Source organism: Lissotriton vulgaris, chromosome 8, assembly GCF_964263255.1.
Source record: "Lissotriton vulgaris chromosome 8, aLisVul1.2, whole genome shotgun sequence".
Classification (NCBI taxonomy): Eukaryota; Metazoa; Chordata; class Amphibia; order Caudata; family Salamandridae; genus Lissotriton; species Lissotriton vulgaris.
In genome coordinates, this window is record NC_141696.1 from 839,697,987 (window position 1) to 839,718,605 (window position 20,619).

The window sequence follows — 20,619 nt, forward strand, 5'->3', positions numbered from 1 at the left end:
TCCCTCCGGACTTGACTGTCCAGGCAGTAGTGCCTCGCAAACGTGTGCAACGAAGCCCACGTAGCAGCCTGGCAAATGTCCTGCAAGGACACACCTCGGCCCAAGGCAGTTGTAGCGGCTGTGGCTCGAGTGGAATGAGCCCGCAGCCCAACAGGTGGTTCCTTCTTAGCCAAGGAGTAACACGCCTGGATGCACATGATAATCCATCGAGAAATGGTCCTCTTGTGCACCGCTTTCCCTTTCTTAGCGCCCGCGTACCCAACAACGAGTTGATCATCCACCCGGAACTGGCGTGTGCGATCCAGATAGAACGAGAGCGCACGTTTTGGGTCCAGACGGTGGAGCCTCTCCTCCTCTCTCGAGGGGTGCGGAGGCGGAAAGAAGGTGGGCAATGTGATGGACTGCCCAATGTGGAAGGCCGTGACCACCTTTGGCAAGAAGGAGGGCCTAGTCCTCAAAACAACCTTGTCCGGATGGACTGAAAGGAAAGGAGGCTTACAAGAGAGGGCCTGGAGCTCACTCACTCTCCTGGCAGAGGTGATGGCTACCAGGAAGGCAGTCTTCAAAGAAAGAAGGCGAAGCGGACAGTTATGAAGTGGCTCAAAGGGAGCGCACATCAGATATGTTAGAACCAGGTTCAAGTCCCACTGAGGCATCACGAAAGGAACAGGAGGAAAGGAATGAGTGATGCCTTTCAGAAATCTGTTTACTATAGGGGACTTTAACAAAGAAGGTTGGTCAGGCAGCCTCAAAAAGGCTGAAAGAGCCGAAAGATAGCCCTTGATAGTGCCCAGAGCAGAGCCCTGCTGGGCAAGAGAAAGAAGGAAGAGAAGGATCTCAGAGAGAGGGGCATTGAGGGGATCCACAGCCTTTGCTGTGCACCATGCCACAAATCTGTTCCACCTGCAGGCGTATACCGTTTTTGTGGAGGGACGCCTGGCTGCCAGAATGATGTTGCAAACTTCAGGAGGCAAGTCAAATGGCCTCAACTGTCGCCGCTCAATCTCCAAGCATGGAGGTGGAGACTGGACAGGTTCGGGTGGAGGACCGTCCCCTGCTGCTGCGACAGAAGGTCCTCCTGAAGAGGCAGACGAACCGGGGGATCGACTGACATACTGAGTAGCTCGGGATACCAGTACCTTCGTGCCCAGTCCGGAGCTACAAGGATAACTTGTGCTCGGTCGCGCTTGATCTTCTTCAGCACTCTGTGCAGAAGAGGTATAGGCGGAAAGGCGTACAACAGACCGCAGCTCCACTCGCGACGAAAAGAGTCTCCGAGCGAGTGCCGCCTTGGAAATTCCAACGCGCAGAACTGATGACATTGCGCGTTCTCTTCGGTGGCGAATAGATCTAACCAAGGCTCTCCCCAACGCAGAAAGAGGCCTTGCGCCACGCCCGAGTTCAGACGCCATTCGTGATCCATCGAGCACCGACGGCTGAGTTCGTCCGCCCTGGCGTTCAGAGAACCTGCCAGGTGTTGAACCACCAGAGTCACGCCCTGATTTTCCAGCCATTGCCAGAGGCGCAGAGCCTCCTGGCAGAGGGTCCACGACCCCACAACGCCCTGTTTGTTGCAGTACCACATGGCGGTGGTGTTGTCCGTGAACACCTGCACTGCACTCCCTCGGACAGACGGGAGGAATGCTTTCAGTGCCAGACGAATCGCCCGCATCTCCAACAGATTGATATGGAGCCGGGACTCCGCCGGAGACCAGAGTCCTCTGATCTCCGCCTCTCCCAAGTGGCCACCCCAGCCCTGGAGGGACTCGTCCGTCACAACCACGTGCTCCGGTTGGGGAAGGGAGAGGGATCTGGCGTTGACCCAATCGCGGTCCGTGAGCCACCACTGCAGCTGTCTCGCAGTGCCCTCCGAGATCAGGACATGGTCGGAAAGGTTGCCCCGGTGCTGGGCCCACTGAAACTTCAGGTCCCACTGCAGAGCCCGCATCCGCCACCGTGCGTGATGCACCAGAAGGATGCAGGAGGCCATCAGCCCCAGAAGCCGCAGCGTCAGCCTGACCGAAACCCGGGATAACGGCCCGAAGATCGGAATCAGGGCCTGAATATCCCGGACTCGCTGTTCGGGCGGGTAAACCCGAAACTGCGCCGAGTCGAGAACCGCTCCGATGAAAAGGAGCTTCTGAGAGGGGCACAGGTGTGACTTCGGCACATTGATGGAAAATCCCAGCCTGTGCAGGAGATCCGCCGTAGTCTGGAGGTGGTTGACGACTGCCTGGGGCGAGCCCGCCTTCAACAACCAGTCGTCTAGGTAGGGGAAGACTGAAATCCCTAACCTGCGCAGGTGAGCTGCGACCACCGACATCACCTTCGTGAACACCCGTGGGGCGCTGGTAAGGCCGAAGGGGAGCACGGTAAACTGAAAGTGCTCGAGGCCTACCGTGAACCGCAGGTAACGCCGGTGGGCCGGCAGGACGGGGATGTGGAAATACGCATCCTGCAAGTCCAACGCTACCATCCAGTCTCCTGGGTCTAGGGCAGCCAAGACCTGAGCCAGTGTCAGCATTTTGAACTTCTCCTTCCGGAGGAAGCCGTTGACGTTCCTCAGATCCAAGATAGGGCGTAGGCCCCCTTTGCCCTTCTTGGGTACCAGGAAGTAGTGGGAGTAGCAACCACGACCTACTTCTGGCCCAGGAACGCGCTCGATGGCCCCCTTGGCCAAGAGGGCCGAAACTTCCTCCTGCAGGAGCCGCAAATGATCCCCCGATACGCGGTGGTGTTGCGGTGGCATGGCTTGAGGGGTCGTCTCGAAGGGGAGGGAGTAGCCCCTTCGGACGATCTGCAGCACCCACCTGTCCGAGGTGACTGTGCGCCAGTGAGAGTGGTGATGGCGAACCCTGCCCCCCACTGGCGTCACATGGGCCGAAAAGCACGGACTAGGAGGGTTTAGAGGCGGATGCTGCGGGGGCAGGTGTGGACTGGCTCCGCTTGCCTCCCCGACCGCCTCCACGGCGGTTTCCACGGCCGCCGCCGCGCTGGACGACAGTTTGCGGCGAATGGCTGGCGGCACGCGTGGGGACGCCCCTTCCTTGGCCACGAAAGGAGCGAAAGGCACCCACTTGCTGGCGCGGGGCCGGGAGGCCCAAGGGCTTGGCCGTAGCCCTGGAGTCCTTAAAGCGCTCAAGCGCGTGGTCTGCCTTGTCGCCAAAGAGGCGACGGCCATCGAACGGCATGTCCATGAGGGTATTCTGGACATCAGCCGAGAAGTTGGAGGATCTGAGCCAGGCGTGGCGTCGAATCGCCACCGTCGTAGCCATCGCTCTGCCCAGCGAGTCAGTTGTATCCAGTCCGCACCTGATCGAGTACTTCGCTGCGTCCCGGCCCTCCACTAGGGCTTGGCCGAGTTTGGCCCGTACCTCCAACGGACACTCTGGCAGCACTTCCGCCACCGTTTCCCATATAGAATGGGTGTAACGGCCCAAGAGGCATGCGGTGTTGGAAGACCGCAGTCCTAAGCTAAGGGACGAGAATACCTTTTTGGCCAAAGGCCTCGTACCTCTTGGATTCCCGGTCAGGGGGAGCCGACGGGAAGGCGGTCTGGGAGTTAGAGGCCTGGATAACCAGACTCTCGGGGTGGGGTGGGTGGACAGGAAACATGGGTCGCCCGGAGCCGGGCCGTGGCGTCTGGCCACGTTCCTATCTACAGGCGAACCTGTAGCGGGCCTGGACCAAGTGCCCAAAAGAACGTCCGACAAGGCCTCATTAAACGGCAGCAGAGGCTCCATGGAGCATGACTGCGGCTTAAGGACCTCAGTGAGGAGGTTAGTCCTCACGGCCGCGACGGGGAGCTCAAGGCCCAATGCCTTAGCAGCCCTCATCAACACCACACTATATGTCGCGCCCTCCTCCGAAGCCACGGAAGGAGGAGAGACGAATCCAGTGTCTGGAGAGGTGTCCAGGCCACTGGCCTCCCCAAGGTCTCCTGACCAGTCCATGTTAGACTGACATTCCCTTGTCAGAGGGTCCTCAGACCCCTCCCAATCCTCCTCTTCCCCCATCTCCTGAGACTCAGGGTCGTAAGTGAATGAGGATGGTTCATAGGGATGGAAATCCCGAACGGCGTCGAGATCGGCGCCGACAGGCGCCGTCCCGACGCCGGAACCCATAGAGAGGAGGCATCGGGGACGGCGTCGGCCGGCGCCGACGGGACACCACACGGACCGACCCCGGGGGGGTCGTAAGGTCCACCGGGGACGTTCCAGCGCCCGACGAGGGCCGAACGGCACCCGCGGCGTCGGGCCCGAAGGCACCGACGACGCTGGAAAAGTTGAACCCTGCGGCGCCGAGCCCGAGGGCAGCGGCGGCGTCGGGATCGTGGAGCCCTGCGGCGCCGGCGTCGGGGCCGAAGCACCCGACGGCGTCGGGGTCGCATCCCCCGACCCACTAGGGCCCCCAGACGGGTTCACTGGGCCCGAAGGCGCCGCGGAACCCGTCGGAGAAGACAGGGACCTCATGGCCATGAGGAAGCGCTCTATCTCCTCCGGCGTCGCGTTCAGCCCAGGGACCGGGGGGTATGGAGCCGGACGCGGCGCCCGCGACTCCTGAGGAGCCGCGTGGGCGGTGTCACCCGAACCCCCGGCCGCTTCGCGCGAGCGTCGGGGGGAGTCGGAAGAGCGATGATGTCTCTTCGACTTCTTATGCTTCTTACCTGACGACTTGGACCCGGAGGAGTGGCGCCGACTCCCGGAGCTGTGACGGCTCCGCCCCCGCGACCTGTCCCTCGACCTCCCGTGGGACCGGGACCGGGACCTCACACGGCGCGGGGCCGACTGGCGGATCTCGAGTCACCTGCGGGACCGCTCCCGCCTGGCCTTCCTCGAGAGGGCCCGACAGTCGGAGCAGGCCTCGTCGTCATGGTCGACGCCCAAACACGTCAGGCACAGGCGGTGCGGATCCGTAATCGACATGAGGCGTTCGCAACCGTCGCAGTGCTTGAAGCCGGGCATCCCTAATGGCACCGTCGGAGTCGTGAAGACTTCGAAATAGATCAAAAAGACCTAAAAAGTTAGTCAAAAAATGACTAGGGAACTGCTTTTTCCAGATCTGCGCTGGCTGGCGCGGAAAAAAGAAGAACTGACGTCAGCACGCGGAGGCGGCGTCTAAGTACTCCGACGACGTCATCACGGCGCCCACGACGCCGACGACGGACGCGGAGCCGCAGACGACGCCTACCGACGCGCAAGGGTACTGCTACGCAAAACTTTCTGGATCCAGTCTGACGCCTGGGGATATTCTAAGGTAAGGAATCTATCACTAACGTGTCTCTTTCAGATGGCCGTCTCAGTGCTGTGTCCAGAGCGGAAGCCCGATTAGAATTGGTCGAGGAGTTGGAATTGCTCAATGTGATTGCACAGTTGTTCATGTTCACATTTCGCGAGGAGTTTTGTCAGGGTAGGAATGTTTGTGAAAGGTCAATTGTTATTCAGGTCTCCAGGGACAGCCGTGGGTTTTTTGAGAATAGGGAGAACTAGGCCTACCTTCAGGCAGCCTGGGATCTCCCCTTGGTGAAGCAAAGCATTGATGATCTTGGACCAGAGCGGGACTAGGGTTCCTACCCTTTTTTTTTTTAAAGAAGTTGGGGGGAGGGGGTCATTGAAGTGATCTTAGGGTTTTAGGGTCGTTAGTATGAGGAGGATGGCAGCGTCATTGAGTGGCGTTAATTGGCTCCAAGAGGCATTGTTTTTGGGGGAGTGACAGCACAACGCAAGGGCGGGTAAAGAGGAGTCAGGCGAGGGTGAGAGTTTGATTAGAGCCGCCTTGAGGTCAGATTCGATCTTATTTGTCTTTTCGAGGAAGAAGTCAGCAATGGCATCACAGCTCGGCTGAGGGCAGGAGATGAACAATTGTTACTTACCTGTAAACAGGTGGTTCTCCAGTATTGGTGTCTTTCATAGATTCACATGCTTGAATATTCCCCGTCGTCGAAGTTGGAGTCCCACGGTAAATAAAATAGAAATAAAATCTCAATAAAATATGTATGTAAAAACATAACACATAAAAACACACACTAGAAATAGTTGCAAATACCGGGTCATAATTCCCACATAGGAATACATGGCAAGAGAGAAAACATTTGTAACATAGCCTTGTCATTATGTTAGTCCAAACTACAGCCAATAAGGTGCAAGCACCCCTCCAGAACCTTCTCCTCAGAGGGTCAGGCCCTCAGATTTTCGTAGCACAAGAGTGACAAAAGGAGTCTAGGAGAAGAAGCAAGCCTCTGAGGGGAGACGGGCGGACCGCATGTGAATCTATGAAAGACACCAATACTGGAGAACCACCTGTTTACAGGTAAGTAACAAATGTTCTTCTCCAGTATTAGGGGGTCTTTCATAGATTCACATGCTTGAATAGAATAGTGCAAAAAACACAGTTGATGGACAGAATGCAGAACAATGTCTTACATTCTCCCCAGTACAAAGATCTGGGCCTAAATCCATTGTTTGTTTGCTCTCCACACCACCCTCGGTCAGACACTGGCTATATGCAAATCAGCCTTGACCCTGTGCCTCATGGGAACAGTCCAGCCCGAACTACCAAGCCATATCTTTCCTAGACCAGAATCAAGCATCCAAGGACCGGTTTCTGGCTATCAGCCTTCTTCAGCCTGGATAGCTTGACGCCAGGGACAGACTAATTTGCATGTAGCCAGGTTCTGAGCTGGGATGGTGCAGTGAGCTAAAAAACGGTGATGGATCAAGCCCTGATCTTTTGACTGGGTAGGAGTGTCTTGCTTAATTCAGATACTCTGTCCATCACCACCCCTTTTTGAATCGTTTTGGCCACCACAAGTGTGGAAGGGTATGCTCAGATGTGAGTCCCTTGCTCACTGCACCATCAGGATTCAATCAAGCCGGGCCGAAGACGGCTGTGATGCCAGAAACCGGTCCCCGGAAGCTTGTTTCCTTCCTGGTAAAGAATTGGCTTGGTAGTTTGGTCTGCCCTGTTCCCATGATGCACAGGGACAGACTAATTTGCATGTAGCCAGGTTCTGAGCTGGGATGGTGCAGTGAGCTAAAAAACGGTGATGGATCAAGCCCTGATCTTTTGACTGGGTAGGAGTGTCTTGCTTAATTCAGATACTCTGTCCATCACCACCCCTTTTTGAATTGAATAGAATAGTGAGCAGTAATAGTTGGCAGCAAGAGCAAAATCAGCAATGCATAGGTAAGACGATGCACCAATAGCATAGCATAGCCAGGAGGAAAGATAATAATAATAACAACTGTATCATTACATAGACCATATAGGTGGAGGGTAGAATGCAGAGGCTCACCTTAATTAAAAAGATTACGAAGCACTGCTTGTCCCACTGCCGTATCGGCTTGGTTGAGCGTTTCAAATCAATAATGTTTCGTGAAAGTGTGCCTGCTTGACCACGTAGCTGCTCGGCAAATTTGATGAATTGGCACACCAGCAAACAGGGCAGTAGAGGATGACACCGCACTGGTAGAATGAGCTCTCATCGAGGATTGAAGAGGCTTGCAAGCCTTCTGGTGACGGAAGGAAACTGCTGAAGAAATCCATTGTGCAATAGTTGGCTTGGTGACAGAGCGACCCTTGCACAAGAGTCCGTAGGCTACGAACAGCTGATCAGTTTATCGAAAGGGTGCCATTCTATCGATGTAAAACTTAAGGCATCGCTTAACGTCCAGAGAATGCAACTGTTGCTCCGCTGGAGTTTGAGGGTTTGGAAAGAAAGTCTTTAAGAGAACAGGCGCATTGAGGTGAAAATCAGTGGGCACCTTAGGCATGTAGGCCGGGTTTGTACAAAGCACTACACAGTCCGATTTGAATTGTAGAAAAGGAGGCTTAATGGTAAAGGCGTGAACATCCCTCACACGACGTGAAGAGGTTAAAGCAAGGAGAAGAGCCACTTTCCAAGTTAAGAATTTAAAATCCGCTTTGTGGATAGGCTCGAATGGAGCCTTCATTAATTGTCCCAAAACAATGTTGAGGTTCCAGGTTGGGGGAGGACGTCTAATGGGCGGGAACTTCCTGAACAGTCCTTTGAAGAACTGACAAATTATTCTGGAAGAGCAGAGAGAGGAGGAGCCATCCTGCCGGAAGCGGGAAATCGCCGCCAAGAAAACTTTCAAAGTGGAGTGGGAAAGCCCTGACTGTGCGAGCTCTAGATAGAACGGAAGAAGCTGAGCTGGAGTAGAATGAACAGGGTGAATGTTGGCAGCCACGCACCAGTGACAGAATCTCTTCCACTTGAGTTTATAAGTCTTTATTCTAGATGGAGCTCTGGCAAGAATGTCTCTGCAATCTGGCGGGATGTTCAAATGGGCAAATTCAAGCTGCTCAAGTTCCAGGCTGATAATCAGAGAGGAGGGGTACGGATGACAGATCAGGCTCGAGGAGGTCCGCTCGAGGTTGAAGGAGAATTGGTTCACTCTGAGAAAGAAGCAGCAGTTCCGAGAACCACGCTTGTCGAGTCCATCTGGGAGCAACCAGGAGAATGCGGCACAGCTGTCTCCGCATCTTCCACAACACTTGAGGAACCAGTGGAATCGGCGGAAAGGAGTAGGCGAATAGACCACACCAGTTCATCAAAAGGGCATTCCCGGACGATTCTGGATGGAGAAGCTAACTTGCAAAGGACGGGCATTTCCGGTTCACTGGGCTCGCAAAGAGATCTATGGTTGGATGACCCAACGCCGAAAGATTAAGTCCAGAGTCGGCTGATGAAGCTCCCACTCATGCGTCGAGGATGTGGACCTGCTGAGGGCATCCGCTAGAATGTTCGAGATGCCTGGTAAATGAACTGCTGTCAGGGTAACGTGGTGCCGAAGTGCCCAGTCCCAGGTAGTTTGTGCCAGCCGAGACAGGAGAGGAGATTTGGTGCCGCCCTGCTTGTTCACATAGTGCATACTGGTGGTATTATCTGTTTTGATGATCACCGATTCTCCGTGATTCAGAAGACAGAACAATTTGAGAGCCAAAAAGATGGCCATCAGCTCCAATCTGTTGATGTGCCAGGCGCGTTGGGATTGAGGCCGTTTGCCTTTGATGGACAGCCCTTGAAGGTGCGCGCCCAACCCTTCCAGGTAGGCATCTGTGGTCAGAGTGTTTCCTGGAGTGGGGGTGAGGAAAGAGGTCCCGGCAGCCACGTTGGACGGCTGCGCCCACCACTGACAGCATCCGGGTAGTCACACGAACAAGATCTTTGAAGGAGCCGGTGACCTGACGCCACTGACAGTCCAATTCTTCCTGAATTGGGCGACTCCTGAATCTGCAGTTTGGTATCAGTGAGATGCACGAGGACGCCATCCCAAGAAAAGATTTCAACATACGAATGGAAACTGACTCTTTTGAGCAAAGGAGGGTCACCAGGCGTAGAATCCGTAAATGACGTTTGTAAGACACGAATGCTTTGGCCAGTGACTTATCCAGAGTGTCGCCCAGAAAAGTCCTGCAACGAGCTGGGTCGATATGAGACTTCTAGGCATTGATGGAAAGGCTGAGGGAGCGAAACAGATCCTGACAGAGCTGAGTGTCTCGAGACATCTGGCAGAGAGACTGCGACTTGATGAGACAATCGTCCAGGTATGGAAAAATTTGGACGCCCTGAAGATGCAGGTAAGCCACTACTGGGGCCAAAACCTTTGTGAAGACACGAGGGGTGGAGCGCAGGCCGAAAGGCAGCACCCTGAATTGAAAGTCTCTCCTCCCCACCCTGAAGTGCAAGTACTTTCGGTGACGAGGAAGTATTGGCACATGAAAGTAAGCGTCCTGGAGGTAGATGGTGGTCATGAAGTCGTCCTTGCAGAGAAGACGTAAGATCTCCATCAGCGTGAGCATGCAGAAGGACTGGCACTTCAGGAATTTGTTCAGTGCCCGTAAATCGAGGATTGGACGCCAGTCGCCTGTTTTTTTGAGGACAAGGAAAAACCGGGAATAAAATCCCATTCCCCTCTGAGTCTTGGGAACCACTTCGATGGCACCTTTCTGAATCATGATGTGAATTTGCTGAAAAAGTTCTTTGAGGTGCGCAGGAGGCGGACCAGTTGGAGGAGTGTGAGGAGGAAATTTTACGAACTTCAAGGCATGGCCCTTTGATACAATAACCAATACCCAACGGTCCGAGGTGACTGAGGACCATTGAGAAAAGAACAGGGAGATTCGACCTCCAACTTTGCGCGGGAAAAGAAAGTCATTGCCTTTTGGAAGTGGAACCTCTATAGGAAGATTTTCCAGAGTATGATTTGGAATTTTGTTGGCGTGAGGTCTGCTGATGCTGGTTGGAATACCGTTGATTTTCATGGCCATAGGAGCGATATTGATTTGATCCTCCACGAAAGGAAGAGGAGGTGCCGCGTCCGCGCACACCGCGAAAGGGCTGTTTACGGAACTGTAAGGTGCCCAAAGAGCGAGTCGTGTCAGTATCTTTCTTCATCGTCTGTAGCGCCTCATCGACATGCTGACCGAAGAGTGACTCGCCGTCATAAGGCATGTCGAGACTTTTGTCTTGCACCTCCTATCGAAAAGAGGTAGACCGGAGCCAACCCTGGCGCCGAAGAACAGCCGCCCCTGCAAGTTGAAGGAAGCCGGTGCAGGCAATATCTACGGATCAGTCGATGATCTCCTCCGATGCTCTTTCCCCCTCTTGAAGAATTTTAAGAGCCTCCAGCCTGGATGACTCCGGAATGAGGGCAACTAAAGCGGACATGTCAGACCACATCTGACAATCGTAACGCCCCAGTATGGCCAATGCGTTGGCGGTCCTTACAGTAGTGGAAGCCATAGTTGAGAATTTCACCCGATGGCATCTAGGCGACGACCCTCGCGATCCGGAGGAGCCGTAATCGGGGAAGATGGGTTTCTGGAACAGCGTTGGGTGGCCTGGGTGACTACAGAATCCGGTTTAGGCTGTGCAACCAGGCAAGCTGGAGAACCCTGGGGCGCCTTATACTTTTTCTCCAAGCGAGGCAGTTGTGCCAGGATGGATTTTGGCGTTTGCATCAACTTGACCCCCCCATTCCAGATGAAATCGATGATTGGGACTGTTCAAACTTGTTTGAAAGGTTGACTTTTAAAATCATACAAGAAGCAGTCCTCTTCCCTTTGAATAATAGGAAGTTTATCTGAGAGCCTGAGCCTCTGAGGAGAAGGTTCTGGAGGGGTGCTTGCGCCTGATTGGCTGTAGTTTGGACCAACATAATGACAAGGATATGTTACAAATATTTTTCTCTCTTGCCATGTATTCCTATGTGGGAATTATGACCTGGTATTTGCAACTATTTCTAGTGTGTATTTTTATGTGTTATGTTTTTACATACATATTTTATTGGGATTTTAGTGCTATTGTATTTACCGTGGGACTCCCACTTCGACGACGGGGAATATTCAAGCATGTGAATCTATGAAAGACACCCTAATACTGGAGAAGTGAGGTGATTGGCCGGAAGTGTTATTAGATTGTGACTTAACTCAGAGTCTTTTCGGGCGATTTTTGACTTTATCAAGTTGGTATTTGAAGAAGGTTGCTTTTGCCGTTCTGATGAGTTTATTGTATCTGCTCCTTTTTACTCAGAGTTTTTAGTAGATCAGTGGATGGAGCTGATCTGCAAGTGTGCTCTGTTAATCTAAGGCTGCGTTTGTCTGAATTTAGGCTGTCACTAAACCATGGTTTAGAGTCTTTGATGGGCTTTCTTTTTAGTTGAAGGGGAACAGTTGTATTCAGGGTAGCGAGCATGGTGATGTTATAGTGATCAGTGAGGTCGTGAACGTTGGCCATGTTAGCAGGGGGCAGTAGGGAAGGAGTGCAGTGAGATATGAGCTCATTAATGTTGGCATTATGGAGGGATCTTTTCCAATGTTTTTGTTTTAGTGGTTGTGATCTTTGAAGTTCAGGCTTTCCAGGATGCGGAAGGTGATATAGTGATGGTACGACCAGTCACAGGGAGAATAGAATCGAGATCAATGGAGTTGGGATTAGCGATGATTAGATCGAGGATCAAGCCTAGGTTGTGCGTGGGACTGTCACAATATGAGGTTAGAGAGAGATCATCTAGGAAGTTTTTGAGAGTATTAACCGCCTGATCATGTGGATCATTCTAGTGGAGGTTGATGTCTCCAAGGAAGATCTGGGGGCAGTGTCATCCCAGGTTGGAGGAGATGGTTTCCATAGTGTATTCAACAAAGGGAAGGTTGTCTCCCGGTGGGTGGTAGAAGATGTGCAGGCTACAAATGAGTCTATGCTTACTAGTGAAATCTATGCATAAATATTCGCAGGATGAGAGAATAGTTGAGGAGAGTTTCACCTCTGATCTACATTTAAATGGCAGGCTTTTCAGGTGTGCTTTGTGTTCAATGGGCGAGGGCTGCGTAATGGGGATCTGCATGCGTTTGTTGAGGTTTTAGGTATTGGTGTGGAGTCTGGGGGCTCTATGCGGGTTAGGTGTGATGCACTGAATAGCCACTGTGTGGTTTTGTTTAGGCTTCTCGTTTCAGGGAGATTTATAGGGCTGGATTGTGAAGATCCAGAAGGGGCTTATATGGCCGAATGAGGGGCAATGTACTCTCGGAGGAGGGAGAAAAGATCTGGTTCTGATAGCAGATTTTTTTCATCTGGCGGGTCTAGATGGGGCGTTGGGATAGTGGCTGATATTCCAACTCTGGCCTGGGGATTTCAGACCGGGGCAAGTCGGTGGCATTGTGGAAGGGGGTAGTGGGATATGGCGGTGCTGGATCAAATGCAGGAGCTCCTGCGATGACTTGTTGGAAGCCAGATCAAGGGCCAGGTCAGCGGTGGTGTTAATGAGATTTTGAATGGCCTTTTGAGATTAAGAGGTTCCTGGTTTATTTACTTGAGCTTATTGATTTTGTAATTGATATTTGCACTTACTAAACAGAGTAAACGAGAAAAAGATCTGCCATCAAGGATGGCGCCTTTAATCTTCTCACTGTATACTAAAATAAAATCCCATGCTACCTCAACATCATCTAGGAGTAAGCTTCCATCTTATAGTTACAAACAACTTAAACAACCACAACAATCTTCTAGTAAAGAAAATTATTTTCCTTTCTTATGGTTTCAAGTGAAAATAATACGGCGGATTTGAGATTCTCCAAGGCAGAGCAGTTGTTAGGAGGCACTAGGATGCATTTTAAATACACAAAATACCCGACCTATTGTGTAGTGCGCCACCACACCTAGAGCACTGTACAAAATGGCACACCACATCAAAATGAAAAGCTAGTTTTGAGCTTGAAAAGAGGAGGTAGTGGTCAAAGAGTTTAACGTATTAACATAGGTTTGTGATTAATCAAGATAATAACATTGCACAGACCTTATCAACAAAAGCAGTGCAGCAGTTAACAAATAAACATGCCAATTCAGGAGACTTAAATATGAGTCGATCGCACAATTCAGGATGAATGCCCATAACATATTTTTCCTATATATATTATCATACAGCAATATTTTAAAACACCAACCCCATACCTCTTTGTAGCATAATGCAGCTGAAGGTCGTAGTGGGGGCGCAGGCCGTAAACAGCTCAAGCTCCAAGGTTTAGACGTTTTGGGAGGCTCCAGCGGTCCCCAGTTAATTGTGGTGTGTGGTGTTCCGTGATGGGAAGGGTGCGGGAGCGTGTGGTATGTTGGAGTTAGTTGCATCGGCTTACAGTCGGAGTGCTTGCTGGACGGCGTAACAGGATGCGAGGGCAACTAAATCACGCACAAGAGAAGAAAGGTAGTTAAATAATACTGAATAATACCATCAGAATGTATTTGCCAAAACAAAGGCGCCTGTATAGAAACACTCTCAAGTGTCATTAACATGTCACCTCCACCAATTTTCAAATTTGTCATCTACAACTGACATAACTACAAGCATTGTATTCCATAAAATAAAATAAGTAAAAAGCCAGGAGGAGACATAAGTGTAATCTGAATACGAAAATGATCAGAAGAAATATATTGAACTGCCTTTTCCGTTTTCAATTATTTTTACACAATCAGATTACAATAGTCATTTATTTCCATATTTTGAAGTCTGTAGTACTCAATATGAAAAATATCAATGATCAAAAAGTTGAAAGCCTGATATTTTAGTTTCTTTATTACAGGTCTTCTCACTTTTAGGTCGAAGCCTGCATTGCAGGGCATAGCCCTGCTGCAGGCAAAGACCTATTGTGAACTGGGGGATTTCAGTACTGCCTGAAACCACGCCCCCTTTTTCCATTGGCAGGCCTCTCGAAATGGAGGCCTGCCATTGGAAAAAGCTCCTGTTTAGCAGATTTGTCTGCTCTGGATCCCACCTCTCGAGGACTTCATGACCTGCCTTACGGTAGCACGACAATATTTTCAGAAATATTGCCTTGGCAACCATGAGGCAGGTCAAGGAGACCTGGAGGGGCGGGAATCAGTATCGTGCTGCAAGTAACAATTATCACAGCATGAGACCCCACTTATCACAGCATGTCAACAGGCCTCCAGGCTGCTGGAGCACTCAACTATAATTAATGTGCAGTTGAGTACTCCAGCAGCATGGGGCGCCTCTCTGCATGCTGTGATAATTATCACTTTGGGGCCTCATGCTGTGATAATTAGGGCGGCATGCTCTATTTGCAGCACTGAACATTTTCAAAGAAGGCGAAGCAGTGACATTCATTGGAGACACTCACCCTCACGCCCTCACCCCCCTCACTCGCCCTCACCCCCTCACACCCCCTGACCCCTCACACACCTCCTCACCCTCACACCCCCTCACTCTCACACACCCTCACACACCCTCTCACCCTCACACACCCTCTCACCCTCACCTTCACACACCCTCTCACCCTCACAGCCCCTCACCCTCACACCCCCTCACCCTCACACACTCTCACCCCCACACCCCTCACACACCCTCACTCACCCTCACACACCCTCACCCTCTCACCCTCACTCACCCGCACACCCCCTCACCCTCACACCCCTTCACTCTCACACCCTCACCCCCTCACCCTCACACCCCCTCTCACCCTCACACACCCTCACTCACTCTCACCCCCTCACCCTCACACCCCCTCACCCTCAAACCCCCTCACCCTCACACCCCCTCACACCCCCTCACCCTCACACCCCCTCACCCTCACAAATCCTCACCCTCTCACCCTCACACACCATCACCCTCAAAAACCCTCACCCTCACACACCCTCACTCACCCTCACACACACTCACACACCCTCACATACCCTCACATGCATAGCATAACAAAACATAGCATAACGAAACATAGCATAGCATAACAAACAAAAGCATAGGATAGCAAAAGCACAGCATAACAAAACAAAGCATAGGATAGCAAAACAAAACATAGCATAACAAAACAAAACATAGCATAGCAAAACACAACAAAGCATAGCATAGCATAACAAAACACAACAAAACATAGCATAGCATAACAAAACAAAGCATAACATAAAGCATAGCAAAACAAAACGTATCATAGTAAAACAAAACATAGCATAGCATAGCATAACAAAACACAACAAAACATAGCATAGCATAACAAAACAAAGCATAACATAAAGCATAGCAAAACAAAACGTATCATAGTAAAACAAAACATAGCATAGCATAACATAACACAACAGAACATAGCAGAACAAATCATACCATAACATAACATAAAACAAAGCATAGCATAACAAAACATAGCATAACAAAACATAGCAAAACACAGCAAAACATAGCATATCATATCAAAACAAACCACAGCATAACATAACAAAGAATAGCAAAACAAAACATAGCATAGTAAAAAAAAACATAGCATAGCATAACAGAACACAACAAAAACAGCAGAACAAAACAGCATAACATAACAAAACATAGCATAACATAACATAAAACAAAGCATAGCATAACAAAACATAGCAAAACACAACAAAATATAGCATAGCGTAAAACAAAACATAGCATAACAAAACATAGCAAAACACAACAAAACATAGCATAGCATAACTAAACACAACAAAACATAGCATACATAACAAAACACAGCATTGCAAAGCATAGCAAAACATAGCATAGCGTAAGAAAACACAACAAAACATAGCATAGCATAACCAAACAAAACATAGCATAGCATAACAAAACAAAGCTTAGCATAACAAAACATAGTTTAACACCTTAAGTGCTGCCTCGGTGCATTGGCCGACGGCAGCACTACCTCCCCAGTGCTGCGCACGACCATTGGACGTCCTTTCAGCACTAGTTCCAATGGACAGCGCAGCACTGGGGAGGAATGTTTAATAGCATCTATGAGGATAACAAAGCATAGCATAGCATAGCATAGCATAACAAAACATAGCTTAACAAAGCATAGCATAGCAAAACAAAGCATAGCATAATAAAACACAACAAAACATAGCATAGCATAACAAATCATAGCAAAACACAACAAAACATAGCATAGCATAACAAAACATAGCATAGCATAACAAAGCATAGGATAGCAAAACTAAACATAGCATAGCATAACATAACAAAACAAAGCATAGGATAGCAAAACAAAACATAGCATAACATAACAAAACATAGCATAACAAAGCACAACAAAACATGGCATAACAAAACAAAGCATAGCATAACAAAACAAAGCATAGCATAACAAAACAAAGCATAGCATAACAAAACAACAAAACACAACAAAACATAGCATAGCATAACAACACAAAACAAAACATAGCATACATAACAAAACATAGCATTGCAAAGCATAGCAAAACCTAGCATAGCATAACAAAACACAACAAAACATAGTATACCATAACAAAATACAACATAGTATACCATAACAAAATACAACATAGCATAGCCTAACAAAACAGCGCTTGGCATAGCATAACAAAACATAGCATAACAAAGCATAGCATAACAAAGCATAGCATAAAAAAGCATAGCATAAAAAAGCAAAGCATAACAAAGCATAGCATAACAAAGCATAGCATAACAAAACAGTATAGCAAAACAAAACAGTATAGCAAAACAAAGCGTAGCATAATAAAACAAAACATAGCATAGTATAACACAAAATAGCATAACAAAGCATAGCATATCAAAACACAACAAAGCATAGCATAACAAAACAAAGCATAGGATAGCAAAACAAACATAGCATAACAAAACATTGCATAACATGACAAAACATAGCGTAACAAAACACAACACATAGCATAACAAAACAGCAAAACACAACAAAACATAGCATAGCTTAACAAAACATAACAAAACATAGCACAGCAAAACATATAATAGCATAGCAAAACATAGCATATCAAACACAACAAAACATAGCATAGCAAAACAAAACATACCATAGCAAAACAAAGCATAGCATAATAAAACACAACATATAGCATAGCATAACAAAACATAGCTAGCATAACAAAGCATAGCATAGCATAACAAAGCATAGCATAACAAAGCATAGCATAACAAAGCATAGCATAACAAAGCATAGCATAACAAAGCATAGCATAACAAAACAGCATAGCAAAACAAAACAAAACATAGCATAGCATAACAAAGCATAGGATAGCAAAACACAACAAAACATAGCATAGCATAACAAAACAAAGCATAGGATAGCAAAACATAGCACAGCATAATAAAACAAACCATAACAAAACATTGCATAGCATAACAAAACATAGCATAGCAAAACAAAACACAACACATAGCATAACAAAACATAGCAAAACACAACAAAACATAGCATAGCATAACAAATCATAGCAAAACACAACAAAGCATTGCATAGCATAACAAAACAAAGCATAGGATAGCAAAAAAATAGCATAGCATTACAAAACAAAGCATAGAATAGCAAAACAAAGCATAGAATAGCAAAACAAAACATTGCATAGCATAACAAAACATAGCATAACAAAATATAGCATAGCTTAACAAAACACAACAAAACATAGCATAACAAAACAAAACATATCATAGCCTAGCAAAACATAGCATAGCATACCAAACACAACAAAACATAGCATAGCATAACAAAATATAGCATAGCAAAACAAAGCATAACACACACAACCACACACACAACTAAGCACACACAACCACAAACACAACCGCACACACAACTATCTATCTATCTATCCATCTATCCATCTATCCATCCATCTATCTATCGATCTATCACCCTCACTCTATCTGTCTATCGATCTATCACCCTCACTCTATCTGTCTATCGATCTATCACCCTCACTCTATGTATCTATCGCCCTCACTCTATCTATCTAATCGCCCTCACTCTATCTATCTATCTATCTATCTATCTATCTATCTATCTATCTATCGCCCTCACTCTATCGCCCTCACTCTATCGCCCTCACTCTATCGCCCTCCCTCTATCGCCCTCTATCTATCGCCCTCCCTCTATCTATCGCCCTCCCTCTATCTATCGCCCTCCCTCTATCTATCGCCCTCCCTCTATCTATCGCCCTCACTCTATCTATCGCCCTCACTCTATCTATCGCCCTCACTCTATCTATCGCCCTCACTCTATCTATCGCCCTCACTCTATCTATCGCCCTCACTCTATCTATCGCCCTCACTCTATCTATCGCCCTCACTCTATCTATCGCCCTCACTCTATCTATCTATCTATCTATCTATCTATCTATCTATCTATCTATCTATCTATCTATCGCCCTCACTCTATCTATCTATCGCCCTCACTCTATCTATCTATCGCCCTCACTCTATCTTGCTATTGCCCTCACTCTATCTTGCTATCTATTGCCCTCACTATCTATCTATCTATCACCTTCACTCTATCCTTCGCCCTCACTCTATCCTTCGCCCTCACTCTATCCATCGCCCTCACTCTATCCATCGCCCTCACTCTATCCATCGCCCTCACTCTATCCATCGCCCTCACTCTATCCATCGCCCTCACTCTATCCATCGCCCTCACTCTATCCATCGCCCTCACTCTATCCATCGCCCTCACTCTATCCATCGCCCTCACTCTATCCATCGCCCTCACTCTATCCATCGCCCTCACTCTATCCATCGCCCTCACTCTATCCATCGCCCTCACTCTATCCATCGCCCTCACTCTATCCATCGCCCTCACTCTATCCATCGCCCTCACTCTATCCATCGCCCTCACTCTATCTATCTATCCATCTATCTATCTCCCTCACTCTATCAATCTATCTATCTTTTGCCCTCACTCTATCTATCGCCCTCACTCTATCACCCTCACTCTATCTTGCTATCGCCCTCACTCTATCTTGCTATCGCCCTCACTCTATCTATCTATCACCCTCACTATCCATCACCCTCACTCTATCTATCTATTGCCCTCACTATCTATTGCCCTCACTATCTATTGCCCTCACTATCTATTGCCCTCACTATCTATCGCCCTCCCTCTATCTATCTATCGCCCTCCCTCTATCTATCTATCTATCGCCCTCCCTCTATCTATCTATCGCCCTCCCTCTATCGCCCTCCCTCTATCGCCCTCCCTCTATCGCCCTCCCTTTATCGCCCTCCCTCTATCGCCCTCCCTCTATCGCCCTCCCTCTATCGCCCTCCCTCTATCGCCCTCCCTCTATCGCCCTCCCTCTATCGCCCTCACTCTATCGCCCTCACTCTATCGCCCTCACTCTATCGCCCTCACTCTATCGCCCTCACTCTATCGCCCTCACTCTATCGCCCTCACTCTATCGCATCACCACAGCATTACTCAGCACCACCACAGCATCACTAAGGGGCACAATAACATCACTATGCGCTACCACAGGATCATTGAATGCCACAGCATCACTAGTCGCCACCACAACATCACTCAGCGCCACCACAGCATCAATCTGTGCAACCATTTAACAACAACTGGGTCAAATATGTTCTCTCAATGTTTCAAGCTTTATTACAAATGTCACAAAAAGAGGTTAGTATTTCACTTCTGTTCTTGGATTTTCGTCACAATAAAATACACTGAACATATTCTTCACAAAAGTTATTTACAAAAGTTTAAGCTATTGCCATTATAAATTACAATAACTTTTATTTAAGTAATAATTATTAAAAAAATTATATGCCATTGTTATTTGTAATATCAATACATCCAAGTCACGTGAATACAACACATATTGCATTACAAATGCTATAGGTGTCACAAGTTATAACTATTGGCACTGTAAATGACAAAGCTATTTTTGCTATTTTCAAAACCAACACATAAATAAAAAATGTGTCATTTACAATACCAATAGCTCAAACTTTCCTAATGCGAGACCTTATGCATTGCAAATGCTTGTTCTTTTATGTCAGTGGTGAAATTCCCTTCCTCAATGCATAAATGTACTGGTTCTTTTTAAGGCGAGAGTAAATACGTTTTTAAAATTCCTTTAGGAGCCAGCCAGAAGGATGACTTCATCAGGGCTTTTCAATGTATTCACATTTTATTACATTCCCAGTTACATGGACAAGGCTGAATTGATCAATCAGGTTAGCAGGCACCTGTAAGTTTTTCCGTATCATGTTTATTTCATCTTCGGTGGAAGTACAGAGCAAATCAGGTTACATTGATCTAACTGTATCTAAACTACGATTTGCAATTTAGAGGTTTCTT

General features: G+C 48.4%; 1 protein-coding gene across 2 annotated transcripts in view; it reads right to left on the reverse strand.

Annotated features, from left to right (window-relative positions):
• The window catches only part of ARHGEF7 (Rho guanine nucleotide exchange factor 7), a 1,058,374-nt gene that overhangs the window by 329,310 nt on the left and 708,445 nt on the right, over positions 1 to 20,619 (reverse strand). For both annotated transcript variants that reach the window (XM_086934741.1, XM_086934740.1), the window contains exon 16: positions 13,472 to 13,696. In XM_086934741.1, the coding sequence (XP_086790867.1) occupies positions 13,472 to 13,696 (225 nt within the window). The remainder of the gene's footprint in view (positions 1 to 13,471; positions 13,697 to 20,619) is intronic.